The 23,444-nt window shown below is 40.3% G+C and overlaps 1 protein-coding gene across 12 annotated transcripts in view; it reads left to right on the forward strand.

The window, feature by feature from the left end:
* Positions 1–592: 592 nt before the first annotated feature.
* BTRC (beta-transducin repeat containing E3 ubiquitin protein ligase) overlaps positions 593–23,444 on the forward strand; it is a 116,964-nt gene continuing 94,112 nt past the window's right edge. For 4 of the 12 annotated variants that reach the window (XM_061458919.1, XM_061458924.1, XM_061458926.1 and 1 more), the window contains exon 1: positions 593–762. In XM_061458919.1, the coding sequence (XP_061314903.1) occupies positions 715–762 (48 nt within the window). In that variant the 5' untranslated portion in view covers positions 593–714. Of the gene's footprint in view, positions 789–18,664; positions 18,734–23,444 lie in introns of all 12 variants that reach the window. The other 8 variants (XM_061458917.1, XM_061458921.1, XM_061458922.1 and 5 more) reach the window with 5 other exon arrangements.

The following is a 23,444-nucleotide window of genomic DNA, read 5'->3' on the forward strand; positions in this document are numbered from 1 at the left end:
TAGGTCTACTTGATCTATTCCAGTGAAGTTTCCCAGTTTCATATCCCGTGACGAGGTGCAGTTTGGTACAGAGTTTTCTCTGGATGGAAGTCACTAGGTACTTTTGGTCCTTGTTCCGTGCACAGGATTAGTTTTAGATGTTCTAGCACTAACAACTGACTTCAAAACCGGCGGTGCACAACCATTATGTGTAACGGGAGCAGAACCAGGGAGCAGCACAGCCCTGAACCGCGGCTGAGGCCCTGCTTGGGGAGCCTGCTGCCTGCTGACCCGGCGCCCCGCCGTTAGCCACACATGAGGTGCTGATGAGTGACTCGGGAGCCAGCGCTGCCGTCCTAGGGAGCTCTGGGTGGAAATGCCCCACATGGTCCCCACAGAAAAGGGCTTCTCTCCCCCCCAGCTCCCGCGCTTCCGTTACACCGCCACAGCCCCACGCTACTACAACTCCCGTCGGCCCCCTCGCCGGCGTATGCGCCGTCCGGCTCCCGGCGTGCCTCCTGCCCCAAGGTCTTCTGGGCTTTGTAGTCCTGTCGGGCTGCGGGGGCCCTGGCCAGCACTTCTGTCGGGGACTCCATTTCCCGTGGGCCTGCGGGCGGCGCATGCGCCGGGTGGGCAGCGGGCCGAAGTGGAAGGGGGGACGCGGGGCAGCGCAGGTTCCTGTCTGCGCTGGCTGCGGCCTGCCGCTGAGAGAAGGGGCGGCCCGGGCGTAGGACTATGGACCCGGCCGAGGCCGTGCTGCAGGAGAAAGCCCTCAAGTTCATGGTGAGGGCCTGCGGCGGTTGATGGCGGTGGGCACCTGTGTGGGGGGAGGGGCGAGAGATGTGGGGAGAGGTAGAGAGGGGCTATGGGGACGGGTCCCCTGGGGGAGGCCGGGCCTGTGAGGTGTGCTGGGCCGGGGGAGGGCGGGGAGCGTGGCCCCCGAGGAGCAGTGGGGTGCGGGGAGGGGGCTGAGTGCCGGGAGCGGGGCCCCAAATCCGTAGCAAAGTATTGTTGTGGTGCAGGGGAGGTCGGGGCTGCGGGTGGCACCTGGGAGCTGGGGAAGTTAAACTGGAGAGAGGCAGGAGCTGGCAGAGGGGCCCGCAGGCTCCGGGAGGGGTCCCGCATGTAATTGTTGGGGTTTTATCTTTATAAATGCACCTTAGACTCTCCTTCTGTACTGCACACCATTTCTCTGCGATTTTACGTTGTTTTTCTTCAATTTTGTCATGAGAGCTGTAAATACTGATGCTTAAATCCTTCACCTGCTGGTGCAGCAGCATATCATTGATAGTGAACGTGAAGAGCGCTTACATTCTTTAGGTCTGTGAGTTGGCCTTTGCCATGGAGAGCAGCCCTGGGGGTACTTGCATCCAAGATGCTCTTCAAGCGTGGCTGTTTTGAGGCATGGTGTACTTAAGCCGTAGTTTCATCCTCTCTTCATTTGTTGATATTTCTAAGTGTTTTGGCTAGAAACATAATATTTAGAAAACAGTTGCTAGCTGAATTGAATATAAATTTTGGGTGCCCAAAACCTTTCTTTTCCTAAGGATGTAATTTAAATGACTGGCAGCACTTCCTAAAAGTTTGGTTTAGGGTTAGTGCTTCCAGTGGTACAGAATTAGATCAAAGCTCATCAAGAAGAAACAATTCTACTAAGCCTTCGGAACAGGTGCCCGAAATGAAACTGAGGAAACAGTAGTTGCAAATTGTAATTTTTAATTGAGCTTCAAAACACTCGTTTGGCTTCTGGTTTTTAATCTTGTAGAACTTGTTTCTCTTGAGACTTTTTGACCCTTTTCCTGGTAGTCTCCAAGTCTGTCAGATTTATAGAGCCTCAGCTCAGTGAAGTGAGAAGATGCAATGGATACCTAAATGGGCAAGGTAGCAATTAGTAATAATAAACTACCCTCTTTGGGGTGTGATTGGCCAAAGGGGTGTCCCAGATCTTGTTGCACTTGTGTTTGGCCAGGCTTGGTAATTACAACCTGCCTCTAGATAGTGAGTTTCATATCCTGAAAAGTTTCTGCTGAGGTGTTTTTCTTTCCTGACAAACACCATTGTGAGCATCGCTGCGCTGATTTCTCATATGCTGCTTTTTTCATCACCTGTGGTAAGATTCCCATCCAAGGGTTTAGTCCAGGCCTTTGAGCTCTTCTGTGAGATTGGGCTCAGGACCTGAGGGAATCCCTGTCCATCTTACAGCTGGCTGTGTTCCACTCCAACAATAAAGCTTTCTGACATTAGGGAGAGATGTGAGCGTGAGAGCAAGCTGCTCTTTCAGGAGATGCATCTGTTAAGAGTACCAGATAAAGGGAGGAATTATCAAGATCAGGCTGCACTAAGAACTAAAAGCTAAACCAAGTCCCTCAATGTTTTATTAAAATGGCTCTTGTATGCAAACCATTTGTAAAAAGCTCAATGAAAGATATGGCTTTCCTCTGTCCACTCTGAATATTTTTGGGGTATTTTTTGCTGATAAGTTGAGGGGAGAGTGAGAAACACATCTCAAGCTTTTTCTTTAGCGCATGCCTGTCTAGAACATGACTTTTGCTTTAGTTATGCTGATAAAGTGTTTGTCAGACTTGGAGGGGTCTTCTGGTGTCCTTGGAGGTGTGGCACAGGCACACCTGATATGTGAAGTATTAGTTGAAAGTCAGTTTGGCCCTCCTAGGAAGCACCTTGTTGTTTCTGCCTGTAAGAAAATGCTTAGTTACTGCAGTAGTGCCATTGGTGCAGTTATCTACATAGAGGTAGTAGATTAGCTTGTGCATCCTCTCAACTAATGCTGAATCATTCACAGTGTATTATCTTGTTCGTGCAAGTGTGTGATATGCTTCATGTACATCTTCCTTATCAGGTGGCTCACATATGATTGAAGTGGGCTTTGCTATTAATTACTGATTTTTCCCTGAGAGTTTCCCAGGTGCCATTGGAGGTAAATATACAAATAACCCTTGGAGGTGTGAGCCCTGTCATGTGTCTAGCTTTTGATAGTGTTCTTTTTGATATGGATTTGTGGTAATATTTCTGTGCATCTTTAGAATATAATACTTTTGTCCACTTAAAAAAATGTCAGTATCTAATTTTTGGCCTTGGCTTTGAGCACTGACTTGTGACTCTCTTGAGCCGCAAGGTATTGGGCAAGACAGACCTGCTGATTTGACTTTTATTTTGATGTCTAATAGAAAAATGTCACGTGTAGACTTCACCGAATACTAATATTATGAATTAAGTTATCTTGCTTTAAAGTACCTGTACTTGATGCTTTGAAGGACAAACTGGACTGTTTTGTTTTGTTTTGCTGTTTTTTCCATGTGCTCATGTCTATGCCACTTCTTGATAACAGTAAAAGAAGGCCACCTTCTTACTGGCTGGCATTGACTTGATTACTCACCAGTGAAACAGTATTACATTTAGCTAATATCTGCTACCAGTTTCCTAGTTATCTGTGGTCAGCTACAATATGTATAATCTAATACTTTCATGTTTAAGTAATTCATTTAACTTCATTTGCCTACGCAGTTTACTTCTGCATTTTAAGAAGGCCAGATTTATTTCTGATATGAAATTGCTGTGTATTAGCATTATGCAATAGTAAGCAACTGCTCACCAGCGAAAGCTGTTTTTGCTTGTGAATGAGTGTTTTCTGTCATATATGATATATGTCATCTCTCAAAGTTTTGTTGTGGTGGTTTTGTTTTTTTTTTTTTTTGTTTTGTTTTTGTTTGTTTTTGGTTTTTTAATGAAAGACAGTTCTTAAATCTAAAATATGAACTTGTAACTTAAATAGTCCCGCAGCTACCCGTACACCAAGGATTTTACCAGAGTGAATTCTGTCTCAGTTCACCTCAGCCCCTTTTCATGTTTCCACAATACTACAGATATAAAACTACAGTCTTCATAAAGTACAGTGTTTAAGAGACTGATGCACAAACTAAAAGGAGAAATGAATGTGTCCATTAGCTTAAAAAAACCCACCACAGATCCCCCTCCCAAACCCCTTTGGCTTACAGAGCTCTGGTTTTATGCGTTGAAGAATATGGGATTTCTGTTGTCATAACCATTTACAGAACTACCAGAAATGAGGTGCTCAATAAGTAACTTTCATATTTGAATAAAGTGTTTGTGAAACTGTAGATACAGTGTTTAAAGTATGAGTACAATAGGCTCAACTGAGACTTTGATTAAATATCATATAAAGTAAACTACATATGCCTGCATAGAATAGTAGATATTTTTTCAAAGTAGCTTCAAATGGTTCTGTTAAGTATACGAATGTTCTGATGATTATCTTTTTAATTAAAATGAGAAATCTTTGTTTAAAGTGGCATTCTTTTTTACGGCCTGTTACAGTCTCTGTAACAATCATTTCTTAAGTCTGAACGTTTTTAATTCCAGAAATCCATTTATATAAAACTATGTTTAGACTTAATTAAGGAACGATTCTTACAAAGCTTGTAAATAGCCAGGAAAAAAGGGACAGAAAATAAAACTGACATTCACACTTAACAGAATGATTGTTACAAGGTATGTAATATGCTATAAAAATACAATAAAGCCCTTTTATAAGAGTTCATATTTTTTGTTCCTCATTTTGAAAGGTATTTAAGAAAAATATCAAAGCTCTATGAAGCAACATCTGTTTTCCTGAATGGACTAGAGACAACTTCCGTTCTGGTTAATTAGCAGTGCTTGGAGCTGTACCTGACCTGTTTGGGATCCCATCTAAGATGGTTTGGGATGCAATAGCATGATATTTAATGAAGTTTCACTTTCTCTTTTTTTCTGAATGAATCAAGTTGCAGAACTTCATTTAATTTCCTGGCATGTGAACAGGAAGATGCTGGCACTAGTGCTTTTCATGAGTGTCTTTCTTCCTTTTCATCCTCAAATTGCTGTTTTCCTTTTTTTTTTTTTTTTTTTTCTTTTGTTTTGTGGGTGACATGATTCTAGGAGGTCCCGATGGCCTTCCAGTTTCACAGGAGAATCAAAACCTTTTGGTTGTCTTTTAAAATGTATCTGTGGGTGTGGGTTTTTTTTTAGTGATGGGTTTTGTTTTGTTTTTCTTAATGAAACATCCCCCTGAAGTTCCTTAATTTTTATATCCGCCTTTATGTAGGAGATTCCACATAATGAGCAAGTAATCTATTAAGGAATAGTCAGCTTAATTGGAGGCTGAAGGGTGACAGACTTGAAATCTCTTTTTTTCCCCTTCTCTCTTACGTGTGTATATGGAACAGATGGACAAAGGTTTATAAATTAAAAGTGATTCTGTTTGCACTGAACCTGTATGTAGGAGTCCTATTTTAAGACCTAGGACTTGTTAGGTATTGTTTTTAAAGTCTGGTTTGAGAACCTTGTAGTCTTCCTAATAACATATTGATGTTGTGGTCATTGTGGCAGATAATCCTGGATATCCAAACCAAGGGTGGCATGAAAGCAATGAAAATAATTCTGTAAACCAGTTGAATAGGAGAGAGTTGCCTCTTAAATGGAGGGTTGAAAATCTTGCTTGAATATTAAACGTATGCTTAATAATTTTTTTCCAATAGAACTGAAATGACATCTTGTTAGTTTGAGGATTTGTTGGGACTAGTACATTGTACAGGAAGTGTGTTGTTTTGTTCTACCCTAAACTTTATGCTGTAGATTTTTCTGCTCTTGGTGCAGGCCTCTGGTACTTCAGTAACTTCACCTTCACTTCATTGGTAATGTTTCATTTCAGCCACTTTGCTCCATTAAATGTATGCAATTAGAAAAGCAAATGGCAAATTTGCTGTCGCATCATTGCAGTATTTAGTTTCATAGACTTAAAAAGCAGAATTTGTTGTTCTGTGCTCTCTGCAATGCAATATATACTATAAACATCAGAGAGAATAGGCTGACCTTAATATTTGCTTCCCAGACTAAATCGCCGCCTTGCAGCAGTTATTTCCCACTGAATAAAAAGTTTAATTTCACGCCCTGATTAGTGCTAGTATGTGCAGGTGGATATTTATTTTATGCAGCTAAACTAATCTGCCTTGGCAAATTATTTGCCAGTCAGCAGAGCTATAATTTCTCATGAGTATTTGGTACTAAATTATCATTCTCATTAGTAAAGATGAAACAGGCTGTTCTAACCACAAAGTTTGGTTAGGCAAAGGGTTTCCTCAATAATCATAGAATCATAGAATAGTTAGGGTTGGAAAGGACCTTAAGTTCATCAAGTTCCAACCCGACTGCCATGGGCAGGGATGCCTCACACTAAACTATGTCACCTAAGTCTCTGTCCAACCTGGCCTTGAACGCTGCCAGGGATGGAGCATTCACAACTTCCCTGGGCAACCTATTCCAGTGCCTCACCACCCTTACAGTAAAGAACTTCGTCCTTATATCCAATCTAAACTTCCCCTGTTTAAGTTTTACTGCTTGTCCTATCACAACAGTCCGTAATGAAGAATGCCTCTGCAGCATCCTTACAGGCCCCCTTCAGATACTGGAAGGCTGCTCTGAGGTCTCCATGCAGCCTTCTCTTTTCCAGGCTGAACAGCCCCAACTTTCTCAGCCTGGATCTCCAGCCCCCTGATCATCCTCGTGGCCCTCCTCTGGACTTGTTCCAACAGTTCCATGTCCTTTTTATGTTGAGGACACCAGAACTGCACACAACACTCCAGGTGAGGTCTCACAAGAGCAGAGTAGAGGGGCAGGATCACCTCCTTCAACCTGCTGGTCACGCTCCTTTTGGTGCAGCCCAGGATACGGTTGGCTTTCTGGGCTGCGAGCGCACACTGAAGCTGGCTCATGTTCATTTTCTCATCAACCAACACCCCCAAGTCCTTCTCCGCAGGGCTGTTCTGAATCTCTTCTCTGCCCAACCTGTAGCTGTGCCTGGGATTGCTCTGACCCAGGTGCATGGCCTTGCACTTGGCGTGGTTAAACTTCATGAGGTTGGCATCAGCCCACCTCACAAGCGTGTCAAGGTCCCTCTGGATGGCATCCCTTCCCTCCAGGGTATCAACCGAACCACACAGCTTGGTGTCATCAGCAAACTTGCTGAGGGCGCGCTCAATCCCACTGTCCGTGTCAGTGACGAAGATGTGGAACAAGACTGGTTCCAACACTGATCCCTGAGAGACAGCACTCATTACTGGCCTCCGTCTGGACATGGAGCCATTGACCACGGCTCTTTGCATGTGGCCATCCAGCCAGTTCTTTATCCACTGAGTGGTCTATCCATCAGATTGATGTCTCTCCAATTTAGAAACAAGGTTGTCGTGTGGAACAGTGTCAGATGCTTTGTACAAGTCCAGGTAGATGACATCAACTGCTCTGCCCCTGTCCATCAGTTCTGTAGCCCCATCATAGAAGGCCACCAAATTGGTCAGGCAGGACCCTTAGTGAAGCCATGCTGGCTGTCAGCAAGCACCTTGTTTTTCATGTGCCTTAGCATGCCTTCCAGGAGAATCTGCTCTAAGATTTTGCCAGGCACAGAGGTGAGACTGACTGGTCTGTAATTCCCCAGGTCATCCATTTTCCCCTTCTTGAAAATGGGGGTTATATTTCCCTTTTTCCAGTCATCGGGAACTTCACCTGACTGCCATGATTTTTGAATCATTATTTGGATCATTATTGGAAGATACAAGATATACACAGTAGCCGCGATGTTCTCAACATCCTATAGTGGTGTGTAATGTGGAAAGAGGTAACGAAGACTTCAGAGGAGGAAAGTAAGGTTACTCTGTGGCTATGTATTATCTCCAGAGGTAAGATAGGAATGTGCAGTGTTTGGAGATCACCTCTCTAAGAGGTGCTTAATGAAGGAAAAATGAAATGGTGAATACTCTTTGGAGTATTTCAGTAGCCACCCAGGCTCTGATCTCTGGGCCATAAATGAGATGAAAATACGAAGTTACATTGTTTTCTTTTTTAATTTCAGTGTTAGCAGCTGCTGAGGTAGGGGAAATAATGACTTGAGTGTAGGAGTTAGATGGCAAAGGAAACTTCATGCTCTGGACTCATTTAAAATTCACTTCAAGATCTGAAAACATTTGAAGTGGGGATCAGAAAGTATTTCTTGACATACAAACATTGACTGGTTATGCTTGTCAAATGGTGTTCATCCACTGTTTTGTTTTCTTTGAGTTTTACTGTGCTGGTAGTTCGTATCCTAAAACTTGCTACTGAAAAGTACTTATTTTCTACTACAAGGAGAGTCATACCTGGGAATTATGTATTTTCATTGAAAATTGAGTGAAAGGATTCCACTGACACTCTTTCATCTGTATAGATGCATTTCTTGTCACATTCATTTTCTCAGTGGTTGCTGCAGTACTTAGGGTGTAAGTGATCAATCACGTGTAAGACCAGCATAACCAGCAAACTTGATTTTGTTGTATGAAAATTTTCATGCTAAATTCAACAATGCAGATGGAATGAGTTGTTTTCTCACTTCCTTGTCTGCTTACATTATCTCATCTCTAATCTCCATGTGTGCTGCAGAGATCTGTGTAATATTTAAGCATTCTCAGTAGCAAACTTAACTAGTGTGTCTAATAGTAAGTATTTTCTTCAGTCTTCCTCATTTTTCCCCATTCTACAATTCAGGAGATGCCCAACAAGGCGTATTACTTATATATTTGAAGTGATTTTGCACAGAAGGGTCGAATGCAGTGTGTTTAGCTGTGGAAACTGAAAATGAGTTGTAGCATTGCTGAGTCCAGTGGCTGCAGCTAAGTAGTAAGTGCTTAAAATACAATTAATAAGCAATCAGACATGAAGTTGTTTTCTTGACAGGATGCTGAGTAGTGCTGAGAAAAACTTCGTGATCTCCCAGAAACTGTGGAAAATAAACATCCTGGGAGTTGCATTAAGTATGTCCTGCTGGTTAAACAACAATGTTTTATGATGGCTCTTGATCTGTGGTCTTGAGGAGCTCTGGTGTTGGACAAATACTACCCCTGCTTTGCAGAAAGAGAAAGCTGAAGCTCAGAAAGTTGCCTGGGGTCATGGACTGGAGGAATTTGTGTAGGGTCATAGGTTACACTGATGATAAAAGGCAGAATAAAAAGAAATCAGTTCTTCTAATAGCTAGCCTTGTGCTTCTGACCATGTTTTGGTTAATTTTACAATTGGCTAGCCACCTGTTAAGATAACACATTTTATCATTAAACAAAATTAATTTAAAAAATGGCTTGAAACTGTCTGATTTTAATGGGATCTGAATATTCTGTTTTAATCTGCCTCATGAGGCTTGTCTTTCTTCTGGGAAGTACATTGTTACATCATTAAAATATCATCCCCTACTGAGAGAGAAATCGGTCCCATTCACTAAATGGCAATGCTGAAACAGTGACAAGTATTTCTAAAAGCTGCATTAAAATTCATTTTTTTTTCTTTCATCTGCAAGTTCTGTGGTTCCATTAACCAATGGGTGCTCAGCCTGCTTGCAGCTGCGTGTGTACAACCAAATTTGTTAGCTGTGGTGGCAGAAGGCTTGAGAAGCAGCAATGAAGACTTTTGGTTTTAAATTATTTCACTTTTCCACAGTGATTTTGTTTGGAAACAAACGATTTATCACAATTTTTCGCTCTCTGGCTGTTTCTAGTTCTCCTCTGTACTAAGAATTGAGAAACATCCAATTTAATTTTCCCTCCCCCCTACTGTTGAAACAGGGTCTGTGCATTCATCTCAATGAGAGCAGCAGGATGGAGAGAATGAGGAAGAATAGGAAAGCTCAGCAAGGGGTCTTTCCCGTTGTCTTGAGCAAAGGACAGAAGTGTTTACAGACTGTGAGCAGGAGCCATGCAACCTCTTGGCAGAATCCACTGGAGTAACCAGTTTGGACTAACAGAAGCAAAGAGCCTTAGTGCTGGTTTAATTTCCCTCATCCCATGATAAGAAGGGAAATGTTGCAGGGATATGCTGGGAAGGAATGAAGAACTTAAGTGTGGTTGTATATTAGCAAGACAGTAATGAGTGTACTTCTAACTGTAGTTTAGATGACCTGTCTTTTCCAGAACCACCTTTTTCAGGAGCAAAAGACATTTGAAGAAGATTGTAGAAAGGGACTTTGGGTAATAGCAGCCAGTGCAGAGCTCTGGTGTGCTTTTTCCATCAGCTGGGTTTGTGCCTACATGTGGATTCTTTTGGTTTGTTCACCGGAGTCTTCCCTCTTGGATGTTTCCAACTAAGGACATAGTTATTCTTGAGTTTTTTTTTCCAAATATAGGAGGATGGATTAAATACTTGGGAGGAAGGTGGTGGCTGTCTTTGCTTGAATACAAAGCAGGGCTAGACTGTATTCTGACTAGAAAAGGTTTCCAGGCTTGCCCAAACAGCAACCAAAAGAGTCTTTGTTTCAGAGAAAAATGGTCTACCATGGAAGTCTGTCATACAGTATAGTCACTGTCCCTCTCTATACACATCACTTGTAATTTATTGTGAGACCGATGCAGAATGGAGCAGTGTTTATGTGGGAGTTGCTTTTAGTTTATGGATAGCTGGCCTTGAATTCTGTCTATTAGGAAGATGCTGGCGATTCTCCAGAGGGGTTGTTCATTGGGTCTACTTAGTGCCCTTTCTTCTTCATGTGCCAAAACTCTCAGCGGGATTGGGAAATGCAGCCAGCTATCATTCATCTCCTGCAAATTAGAACAATGAGAAGTGGGTGTAGTCTCAATAAACTATGGATCAATCTTGTTTTAGAAGATGGGTCTTGGAAGCATCACAGCAGTTTTCTGAAGAAATCCAAACAACATTAACACTCTTTTCAAATGTGACAAAAGGCGTTTTCTGTTGCTGAAAGGTTCCGAAGAACAAAAATGTATTTTCCTTGTTAATTTTCTTTATGTAACTTTTTTCCTTTCTTTTGTTCTTTTGACTGGGATGACTGCAGTGAAGTGTGTAGCTCTTGTACTTAGTCACAGCTATTGTTTATTAGCAATCATAAGTGTCCTGTGAGTTTTTTTTCTAACAGGAAGATATTCCTATATATCCTATCTCACTGACCTTGAAATAAGACCTTATGCAGAGGCATAAACCAATACAGAGCCTGTCAGTGAGAGGAAATGTCTCTTCATGGATTTGGAGCATGGGTTCAAGTCTGATGTTGGCAGACAGTGTTCTCTCTAGTCCCTTTTGCAAGCTACTCAAAGGAGTTCTTGAGTGGAATTTTATTTGCTATGCCATTGTAGAGCTATTCCAAATTTGACTGCTTTGAAAGCTAGGATCCTCATTCTTGTTTCCCAGTTTAACTACATTCATGGCTAATTCATTCTCATTTGTTCTTGTGCCAATGTGGTCCTTGAGCTTAAACAGCTTTCCCCTGTGTTCATCTGCATGTATTTGTGGAGAGCAATTCTATTCTCCTCTGAGCTGGATCTGGTCAGGCTAAACCAGCATTTTTTTATTTTTATTTTCTTCCCATAATAAGACATCTCCTGTAACTTCTGATCATCTTAGCAGAGCTTTCTGAACAGCTGCAGAATTCGATTGGTCTCCCAGAAGATTCTAGGAGAAGTTTTGTTGGTTCCTTGTACAAAAGCAGTAATCCCAATTTCTCTCTTCTGGGATTTTTTCCACTTTATACAATATTCTGTAGTAGTGTTTGTCATCTTCATGGCTGCATCTTAGTAGCAAACCATCGTCAACTAAAGAGTAACATATCCCAGGGCCTCTTCCTCTCTCTTCAGTTACTGGGTTCCTAGTTTATGTTGGATATAATGTTACTTTTTAATATATGCGTATCTTGTGTTGGTTCTGTTCCCCACACCTTCAAGGGGCTGTGTCCTATGTATTTATGATGTCTCTGAACTTCAGCCAATTTCATTATCACATTGGTAATTCTTGATTTTTTTTTTTTTTTGCTATTAGAGTATTTTAACATTAATTTCAAGATTAATAATAGATTTCAACAAAGATCAATCTCTGTGCATCTTGCTAGTTCCCTTTTTTACAGTGTCCTGTGATCCTTCACCCTTTTTTGTTTCTTATCCTTCTTACAACTCTGGTATTAATCCTAATCCTCTCCATTTTAACTAGTAACTTCCTACATGGCATCTATCAAATCGTAGCTACTTCTAATTTGTCTGGACTTCAGTGATCTTCTTAAAGAAGAAGATTGGGTTAGTTTAGCACTAATTCTGATTTATTCTAAATCGGGAGTAGATTTACTTAAACATCCCATGGTGACTGCTTGATTTTGGCAATAGTTACCAGGACTTGGTCTCAGTAGGTTTCCTTTTTTCGAAGACAGGACATGCTGTTTGTCTGTTTGTGTTATGTTTTTTGACATATTTTTTTTTCCTTTGTAAGGATTGGGCTGGCCAGTCATTTCTGCAACATTTTGCACTTACTCTGGTTAGTCTTCTTACAGATACCTGTTCTGCATGGGGATGCTACCAGAGGCTGCCAGTTAAGTGTCTTCAGCTGCTTCTGTTGTCCCCACTTCATTCTTGGGACAGCAGATTTCTTTGGTACTTCTAGTTTTAAAGAGGGATTTCCTCTAGTTAAGCTAAGTAAAGGAATATTTGCATCTTGCATGTTGCATGGAGTTGAGAACTATCATAGAGCTGAACTCAGTACAGTGCATTTAGATCAGGAAGAGATTTACTATGTCTTGGCAAGTACTTGAGGCAATTAGTTATGGAATCCAAATTACTTATGATGGGTGAATAGGTCCCACATTTTAATTGTAGTGCAGTGCTTTTTGAGGGAAATAACTTAGGATAGAATGGCCATTCGTGCAAAAAGGAAGTTTTTTGGTTACTTTATTGAACAGAAAATGTTTGGCTTGAGTGCTGGAGTCAGTTCAGAAGATGAAAGCTCACTAGCCGAGCAGAAAATGTTGAGATTGAATGTGGGAGTCTGCTCCTGAAGGCATTTCCATTTCTTTAGGAAAAAATAAACCAGTGTTTCTCTTACAAATTTGTCTGCTTAATGTGTGAATTGCAGATTTCCTTCCAGGATGATTGGCATGGATTTGTAACCCATCCCTTCTGTACGCTTTTTTGTCTGCTCCCTAAAACTCAGCAGGAGATAAGGAAGAGGAAAGTTAGTGCTGAAGGTTCTTTTGCTGATTACAGAGATCGTAGTTTTCCAAACTTCTTAATTTTGTTCACCTTGGCTGAATTTTTTCTCAAGTACATAATTCTCCATTCCTGATATTCTGAATCTCAGTGAAAAATTAGAGTCCAGGTGAGCTTTCAGACTTTTCTGTGTACTTACAAAAAAGAGACAAGATACTTAAAAGCCATCAGCTGCGTTTTATTGATCTCTAGACAAATCTCCAGCTTCTGTTGTATACATAATGCTTGCACGATAAATGCCAGTGTCCTTGTAGGATACTTACCTGGCACAAGTTTAGACAGTAGCATGAGAAACGCAGCTTCTTTCTTCTTCGCCACAGATCTTGCAGTCTTGAGGAAGGCTGAATATAGGACTTGAATTTCAGACTTAAAATGTCAAGTGGTTGTGAAATTAAGCATGTTTTTACTTATGGGCACAAAGAGGATCTCTTTATGCTGCTGTGGTAAGCGTGTTTGCAGAACTTGCTGTTACTTTGAAGATTAACGGAGTGTTGTTACAGATCTCCGTTTGGTTTTGAATACTGTATCTTAGTGTTCTTGTGAGCCCTTAAGAAGTTATCCAGGCGTTTCATGTTATGAAAGTAGTTTTCCTGGTAACTGCTGCTCTTGGAGGATCTAAAAACTTGTGTCTTTTTATCTGTCAAGGTGTATAAATAGGCATTCTCCAGTGGGAGTTGGTTTTGAGCAGATCTCAGTCAACATAGTCTAAACAGATTCACTAAAGAGCTAGAGTAGCCATGCTCACCACATGCAGTGATTCACTGCAGGCAGTCAGAGCCTACTATTTGAGAGCACTGTGTCCTTCTGAAGGAGTTGGTATCACACCGAGATCCAACAGTCAACGGGCTCAGTGTTTGTTCATTCCATCTACAAAATCTCACCAAGGGCACACTTAAAATATTGTCAGCTTAGGGTTTTAGAATTGGAGAGCTTGTGGGTTTTTCTCCTAATAATATGAGTTTGAAATCCTGTCTTTGGTTTTGTTGAATTATTAGAATCCACAGATCTAACTGAGTCTTATTTTGAGTGTTGCTTTGGGCAGTGGACTAAGGTGTCTGTTTAGGCCATATATTCTATAGTAGGAATGCAATTTATTGTTGTAATGCATACAAACTCATTAACAAGTTCTAGGCCACAGGGGATATTTTCCATTGCAGTGGAAGTCATCTCAACTGGACAATCTTCAGTGCAACTGGCCATGCCTTCCCATGTCAGTGACTGACAGATCTAATTCTGCCTTTGTAGCCGAGAGCCTGTTAGTTAATGGAGTCGTGAATATTGTTACTCAGAGGCAACCTTCAGAGTATTAAAAGGCATTATTCCTGTTCTTCACTTGATATTTATCAAACAAGGTGTTATAGCTAATGAATGCAGTGTTATCTTCAAATAAATACTGTGTGTAGATCATAACTTAAAAGGGCTGAACATACAAGTAGCTTCATTATTGCTATGCAGTGACAGAGAGATGGGTTTAGTTTGCCTGTTTAAATCGTATGTGATGGAAACCCAGAGTGAATGTCCTCTCTGAGGGAAAAGGAAGGAAGCATTATGGGTTATATGATCGGATTCATAAGCTCCTTAGTACGTATATATTTCATACAGCTCTCAACTTGTTTTTCCCCCCATTTTTTCTTACATGAAAGCTGCTGAAATGGTGAAGCAGCAGTACTGCCTTGCAAGTACCAGAGTAGGTTTCCTTTTATAATTATCATTCTTGTCGTATTTATCCTTTCTTATGGAAGTGAAGATGCAGATATTTAAGAACCCTTCTTGCACAAAAAAGCCCAATTTCCGCTCAGTACTTAATTAGCACTTGTTTATGACACGGCATCTGATTTGATTTTCAAAACAAATTGCACAGTAAAGAGGCTGATATTTAAACTGTATAGTAACCACAGCTCCAGCTGTGACTCAAATATTGTAAGCCTTCAGGGGTTGTGTTTAGGCTTGGAATATAGGAACTCAGGCCTGTAATTAAATGTCCTCTAAAAATCAGCCTTTGTAGGGAAGGGAAAGAGGGTACCACTGAATTTTAAATTACTGACTTTTCAGAAATCATTCTGTTGTTCGGGGCCTTGCTAGGAACTGCAGAAATCAAATGGATTAAGAATGGAAGAAGCGATTACTAAAGGAAAAAAGGCAGGGGTTGCAGAAAAAAAAGATGAGCAAAGTAAGCTACTCTGGCTCATGGGTTTATAGACAACTGCAATGTATATAATTTTAATGTGTGGGTAATATATAAATTATAAGTTCTGTGGCCACCAAAAAGGCTACAGAGAAAGTAGGCATTTTATACAGATTAAAATTGCATTTCAGAACTGTGAATAAGTTGCTGATGGCTGTGGAATAAGCCATCTGGGCTGATGGAAGGCTCATTTTTAAAACAAGTCCTCAATAAGAAACGTGGATGTCTTGGAATAGGAAGGAGACAGGGTTATATTACAAATTAGTCACTCACCTAGATACAAACTTGGAATATTCACAAAATGGCATGATAGAAATTAGCCGTTAGAATGCTTTCAGAGTTACTTTTTGAGAAAAGCAAACACTGTCATGGCTATTGAAAAAGAGAGGAAAATTACCCGATAAGCCTAACTTCCAGTCATGGAAAATGCTGGAGCAGATGCTAAGAGAAAATACTATGCTTATAAATGATATTGAACCATGAGCATAAATGGTGTGTGCTCATGAAAGTACAAAAATGAGTAGATGTTGCTGGGCAATTAATTGTATTGCTGATAGAATTGCTTTGAATGGATCATAATTGTGGAGATTTTAGTGTTGATTGATAAAATACTACAGCTTTCAAACAAGGCAGTTGTCTGTGTCTGACATCTTTTACAGGCTGGAGGAAGAGGGGCAATATTTTGTTTATTAAATTGTCAAGCATGTATCAGTTCCTCTTCTGTCATTTTGAGGTTGTGTCTGCTGTCATTCAGGTACTGAAATTCACACCATTTTAACCAGATGTACTCACTTAATTACCTGTCTGTGCTGAAGAATGTATTCCTGGGGTCATTCACAGTGTGCCCAGGAGAGCCACAGGAGTTCAGAATCTAGGAAATTGGCTATAAAAGTTTAGCCAATAGTGAATCTCTGAGATTTTAATTAAATTACACTTTTCTATCAGTGCTTGTGTTTGATGTGTATGGGGGCTCACTTGTGCAAATATCCCACTTTAACAGTGTAAGTAACAATATGTGGGTAGTGACGTACCATATACTAGTAAAATTTACTTTATATAGCTTATTTTCTCTTAGGTGAGGGTAGATTTATCAAATGTAGAGGAGATACTTGAAAGGATTTTGCAAATATGGTGCTGAGGGATATGATGAGTCTTAGCTTCTCCTATTTGTGTATTTAACTTGTCAGCACTGAAAAATAAATTGAGTTTACAGTAGCTGCTGATCTGCTGAAACTCCTGATTGCTTTTATTGCTAATACTCAGCCAACTTTATGTTGAATTCACAAAGTATTGTATGGGTAAGAGTTGTCTAAATAGAAATACAGTGTTAACTTTGATACTGGGGACAATCCTGCATGAGTGAAATCCTGTTGATGATAATAGATCTATTAATACACTTACATATTCGCAGGACCAGGGTCTCCAAAGTAAGTGGTTTAAATCAGTGACTTAAATCAATTACTCAAACTGCTCTGGACTGATGGGCTTTACAAATGTTAAGCAGCCTGTGGGTTCTACGAGAAAGCTTGACTGTTATCCTTTAATTTGTAGGTTAGGTACCAGAAACAGAAAGTAATGAAGCAGTTTTTCACAATTTGTTGTATGATCCTGGGCAGATACAAGACTGGTATTCAGGTCTCTTTACTCCTGACACTGCAATTTCAAAAGGTCATTCTTTCTGCTTGTTTATGAAGGCTTTTTTTTCTTCCTGTCCTCCCCCTCCTTGATAGGTATACTGTACTGTGCTGTGCTACTTTGGAAAAGCAAATGAAGCACTTGAGCCAGGAGTAAAATGTGGGGTTCTATAGTGTTCTTGCCAGATATGTAGCACTTCATATAGTTTCTTCCATTTTCAAAGCACAAAGAAATGTCAGCAGTTCCTCTCAGCAAACCTGTGAGGTGGGTTAAATGAGTGTTGTCCTCATTTTACAGTAGTAGAGAGACTAACCATCCATGAAGTTAGTGCTGAAGTAAGGATTAGGTCTCGAAGCACGATACTTCTAGCTGTGTGAGAAGTCCCCTAAAACATAGTTTGTTAATGTGTTAAGCATTGCAAGTCCAAACTCAGCAGGTGAATGCAGTAACCAGATATACTTGACTTTAATTTATCAGCACAATGGTGGTTATTAAAATTCACATTTAACTGAGATTACTGGCTAGGACACCAGGGCATAATCTTAGTACTGCTTGGAAAGATTTAGGAGGATTTAAATTCAAACTGGAGGGAAGCAAAAATAACTAATGTTCAAAGTATATTGTAAAATCCTGTATTTGTACTTCTCTTTAGAGGCAAAATTTTAGTCTGTTCTAGCCCTTTATTTTCAAATTCCAAGGCTGGACTAGCTCCCCCCTATAGCTGTAGGGGTTAGTCATTCAGTGGTGATAAATTTTTCCTCTGCAACCAATTGTGGTGTTTAGTGTTACAAATCCAAGGCAGACAGAGTCTATACACACTAAATATTGTGCTGACCCAAGAACAAATGGGGGTAAACTCACCTTGAATAGAGCCATTCTGAAAATGAGGAGTGGTAGGGGCACACCTCTGTGTGGAGGGGAAGTACAGTAAATTAAGAAAGGGATTATGAAATAGTTTCCAGGAGTAAAAAAAGATCTCTGGACTTGGTGCCTACTGATGTCCTGGGTGGTCCTGTGGCTTAGATGTGATTTTCTAAGCATCTCCAAATTTTTCTGGGAACAGTTGAATCCACTTGACTGAGCGAATATCTTTGAACTGCAAATGAATGTCATTTGTGAATGGCAGTGTTTCATTTTTTCTTGTTCCATGCTTTTTTCTAGCTGTAAGTTACGCTATGTGTGTTACGTGCTTCCAGAGCATTTGGATGTCTTGCCTTTTCTTCAACTCGATAAAGCATGAAAACAGTAAATGGGGAGGAAATTATATTTGTCTTATCAGTTTGAGGCATAATTTATGTCTGTGTGTGAGTGTAGCTTCCTGTTACCCCAGTATTAAGGCTGCACCTCTGCAGGGATTTTCCTTAATCTTTTCATGTTGTCCAATGTCTGGTCTGCTGTGTTGAGGATGGTGACTGTGAAAACACTCTCATAGCTTGGCTACTGCTGTTTTGACACCATTTAGCTTTATGTAGTGGCAAAAGCATTAATGACCATTAGTCTTTGCTACTGCACCCACCACAGAGGCTGTGCTTATCCAAGTGCATTTGTGTGGAAATCTTAAAAATTCTTGTATATACAGAGTTTAAAATGGTGGAAATTGTAAAAATGGTGGTGGCATTATTAAAAAAATGTTCTTAAAGCAGCTGATATCAGAGGAGAAAACAAGAAGTAATCTGGGGACGAAACCTTCATACATGGCTTAAAAATCTGCGTTGTTTAAAATGCTCCAGGGTTTAGATTTAGGTTAGTTAGGTCCCAGTGTAAAAGGAGCTCTCTCTTTATGTCTATTCTCTCCTAGCCCCGAATACACATGCCAAAAGATGGATTCCAACTTATATCTTCTGGATACCAAGCATGGCTAAAGCAGGTTGGACTGTATTATTGTTATTCATCTCATGTGAGGGGCCGTGTTGGACACCTGTGCTTGTCTCATTAGTGAAGTACATAAATGAGGGTGTAATGAAGTTATGGTGCCATGCTAGCTGATACCACTCATAGCCATCACTGTTCTGTGTTTATGCATGCTGTGTTTGTATAACATTTTCTCACCAGTCATATGAATGTGCACTACCTGTAAATAAAAAGTTCAAAATGCAGTCACCTGAAAATGGAAAGGGTCAGAGTCTGAAAACAAATCTGCAACAACAGCTGGAATTACAGAATTAAAATGGGCCTTTGTACACAAACCTGCGTGATGGTGGTGGTGCTGGTAATAATGTGGAGGCCACTGGGTTAAAACTCAAGAGAATTGCATCTAGCATCTAATTCAGATCTGCCTGGGTGAAACAAGTATGGACACTTAACTCACATCACATAACAATTGTGCAGTTTGACATGGTCTGACACTGTGGGGAGTCCCCACTCAGAAGTGGCCTAGTGCTATATTACTCTGGCTATTATTAAAGGCCAGGCTTTAGTTGTCTCAGCAGTCTGCCTCCAGCAATTGCTGTCAGCTTTTCACTTTTGTGAGTGAAAAATCTCCCTTCAGAAAAAAATAGCTTAATTTACAAATTGCCTTTACAAATCTCTTCTGTCGTGATGTTACATGTATGATGAATCCTGAGGCCTTGAGAATATGTAACTTAAAGTTGCTGTTTTTATAGAAAGCCAGAATGATTGTGTTGTTATGGCAACAAAACCTGGAAGTATGAAAACAGCACAGATAAGCTGCATCCTGTTGTCGTGGCAACTGGAGTTGTGAAATGACGAAACATGGTGGTGAAGGCATCTGTGGTACTAAGAGCCCAACAGAAACAAAGAGCCAAATTGCTTGAGTGGGGTGGGAGAGAGTGAAAAACTGCAGCAGCAAAACTCTTGCAAAACATGAGAGTTTTATTGCAGGTGCTAACAGGATGCCTTTGATCATCTCCAGTTGTGTCTCACTATCTTATGTGTAGTAAGTAGTAACTTGTTTGTGCAAGTTGCTTACTGTTGTCAACTTAAATTAACTTGGGTGGAACTGGGAAGAGAGTGAATACCTATTGGATAATAGGTGTTGGGTCCTGTGTTATGTCTGCAAACAATTTCTTTGGATGAGTGATGTGTTGCAAAGGTGAAGCATGCTTTGAAGCTTCTCTCTGAGAGACCATTTCTCTCTCTTTCCAAGTCCACACTAGTGAGGGTCAGCTGGGACATTGAAATGGATGCTTTCCTGACTTAAACTTTGTTGAGCTGGAGGCAAGATGTCTCAGAGGGATCTCAACTCTGCAGTTATCGTCTCACAGAGCTCAAGTTTGTTGACCTATGGGGCATGGCATCAGTTTCTGTTTCTTATGTGATAGGTTGGGAGAACAATAGGAGGAGCATTATGTGGCTGTTCTGTTATTACCAATGCTCTGATGCAGGTGGGATGTATGTTTTTTTTTTTAACTGAAAAATACTGGGGGGGACCACACACCAAACCAAACCCAAAAATGCTGTCACTGAATTTTCCAAGGAGACTTTCACATCATTCAACCTCAAATAACAGAACTCGTACTCATCTTTTTCCTTGTGGCTGCTTTACTTTTAATTTTTAGTTTTGGTTCTAAAGTCTTTAGCTTAAATCTTCTTACTCCTTGACCCAAGGAAAAGTTATAAACCTGAGCTTGTGTCATCAGCAAGTGCTGTCCTGGAAATAGCTTTGCTAATCCAATTTCAGTGCTGTGATTTCACCACAGGAAGTAGATGAGTAAGGGGATTGATGCAAAGAGTGGAAACTTTTGATCAAGAGGGCTCTCCTGAGAAGCAGGGAAGTTACGTTTCTTTTTTTTGATGTGAGACTGATTTGCTGTGGGATATATACCAAAGGTCCTACCTGTAGGATTCTTTAAAACTGCATTTTGGAAAGAAAGACACTTTTGATGTGTTTAAAGGCAGTAATTTACACATGCATCCTGATGGAATGCTGTCTGTGCATCACGTTTATCCTCCTGATGTCTGTGTTTTTAAACAGGACCCTAACATAATGATTTTTTATCTCAGCATAGCTGAGTATTGATCTGCTGCTGCCTGACATACAGGGTGTGGGAAGTATCCCAGTAACACATTGTATTAATGTGCGCTAAAAGCAATTTGTATTACAGATGAGATGGAGGAAGATGGAGTTCTGCAAGACTGGACGCATACTATAAATACCCATAAACCTGCCAATTTTAGCTAAAAACAGTGCTGGCTGGATTTGAATATTTTCAGCCTACTTAAACTGGAGATAATCATTGAGCACTACCTGAGCATGGGTCGCCCACACTGATGCCATTACTAGGTTTTTATATTTAATATTGCTGTGCTGCAGTGTGTTGTATTCCTATGTGGGCTAGAGGAAATAGAATGCCAATGGCCAGAAATACATGTTGCTCTAAGAACTGCATTTTAAGTAACCTGCAAAGCTCTCTTTAATCCAGCTGTTTCCTGTGAGTTCATCTTTTACAAAAAGGCAAATAACTACAGTTCATTTATTAAGCCTCGATCTTCATTTAAGCCTTTCTTCAAATGGCAGCATTGTGCTGCTAGCAGTCTGTAACATCCTGTCACCTAGATGCTGACCCTTTGAAGATAAGCTGCAGTTGACTTCTGAGGAGTGGGAGGGGGACAGTGTTTGTGTATAAATATGATTAATAGACATGACATTCCAATTCCTATATTGTATTGACACCTATGATTTAAGCCAAACTGAAATTGGACAGAAGAACCTAATTAGCTGAAACACTTACAAAACATTATTTTGATTACATAAATAGGAAGTTAAAAGTATTATTTTAGGTGGTTTGTGAAACATGGCAATTCAGAATTAAAGCTAATTCTTCCCGTTCACATACCGTTGTGAGCAAGTACATATCACATAGGGTATGTAATATAATTCAGTCATCTGAGCCTCTCTGCCTCCCACTGGCTTTTGGAGTAGAATCTTTAAAGCCAAGTTATAAACCTGTAAGTGTGTTTTATGCTGGAAATTCTTGATGCTACCTTTGCTAGATTGGTACCAGCAAAGGCCAGTATAATCAAAACAAGGCACTTCAGATATTAATGGTCTGCACTTCATTCAAGTCAGCTGGAAAAGAGAGTATAAAACCAGGACTGTGGTAAAAACAGGATTCTTCAACTAGAATTGCACTCCCCTAGGAGAAAAATGCAATGATTCTGGAAATACTTTGGTTTTGCAATTTTGTCATTTAGCATCTCCTCCTTAATTCTAAACCATATATATTCTATTTCCAGTGGATCCATATGCTTTTTAAAATTCAGTACTAATTTCTTCAGTGGAAAGTAGGAATAAGCTTGCTTTCTGCAGTTTATTATTAATACTTGGCACTCACACAGTGCTTTGAGAACACAAAGTCCTATGCAGACATATCAGTTATCCGTGAAACACTTTTGTGTGGTAGGTGCATCTCATAACAATAATCCTGAGAGACTGTATGGAATTAAATAAAACTAGAGATGAGGGAAAAGCTAATGAAACCTCCATTTCATCTCTTGACCAACGTAGGTTTGTTATCCACAGTTTGTTTGATGAAAATCGAGACCAGAGTTGTAGAAATGTCCCAACTGAAGAGGTTTCAAACCATTTCTTAGAGTAGGATTACATATATTTTTTAAGCCTCATAGTTGTCCAGGTTCAGTGATGGTTAGGCAGTTGGTATATTGCTCTTTCTGCTTTTTATTGTAAAGGTGTTGATTCACCATTCTCTCATAATTGAGAACACAGCCTCTGAGGTCTCTCTCAGGCGGGGTAGTTCTGTTATCCTTACTGTGCAGATGCAGAACTGAGATGCTGTGTTACTCTGCTTAAACTCATGCAGAATGCCTGTGTCAAATAATTAGGTTTATCTCTTATGACATAATAAGATCCTAAATTGTTCAGAATTCCTACAAAATCAGGCTTTGGACATGATGGATCTTAATGACAGCTGCGTTTTCTTGTTTGTGAAAGAGTCTAATGCTCTTGGTCTTGTGACATCTCTGTCTAGCCTGCAGATAGTTTCATGGTTTAGACCTTGGTAAGATTGTTTTTAGTAAGTTTGGGTAGGGCTTGCTTTTAACAACATTGTCTTTGGTATTGCTTAAAGCAGCACACACAAGTCTCTGCATGTTATCCTTCCTAAAGAAGGGAGTGGCATCTGAATCTTAAAGCTCCACAGGTGCACTGGTTTAGATTTATCAGCTTCATGGATTAGAGAGCTGTAATTACTAAAACATTACTATTGTCTAGTTCAGATATGTTCTACGCAAATTCCCTCAAGCACTTGGCATTTGAGGATCTTGTACACCATATAGATGGGAAGTTGGCCCCTTACTGGTGCGTGTAATTTCTGTTGATCTGGAATCTGGGAGGCTGAACTCCACTAACCACTCTTCGGGGAAAACGTTTCTTCACAAACATTTACCTAAAAGCTGTGATTTGATACTCCCAGATCCCACTCAGGTAAGAAATTGTTTGGATAATATGAATATGTAAACCCTTTTCTATGTCCCTTATCTTTGATATTTCAGAGTAGTTAGTGAACTGGAATCTCTTGTAAAAAGTTACTGTAAGCTAGGGAGTTACTAGAAGATTAGAGAAGAGTTTGCAAATATGTACGTTAAGGAAAATTTACTGA

Source organism: Pezoporus flaviventris, unplaced genomic scaffold (genome assembly GCF_033815535.1).
Source record: "Pezoporus flaviventris isolate CSIRO_AGI_PZ_B2104156 unplaced genomic scaffold, CSIRO_AGI_Pfla_v1 ptg000029l, whole genome shotgun sequence".
Classification (NCBI taxonomy): Eukaryota; Metazoa; Chordata; class Aves; order Psittaciformes; family Psittacidae; genus Pezoporus; species Pezoporus flaviventris.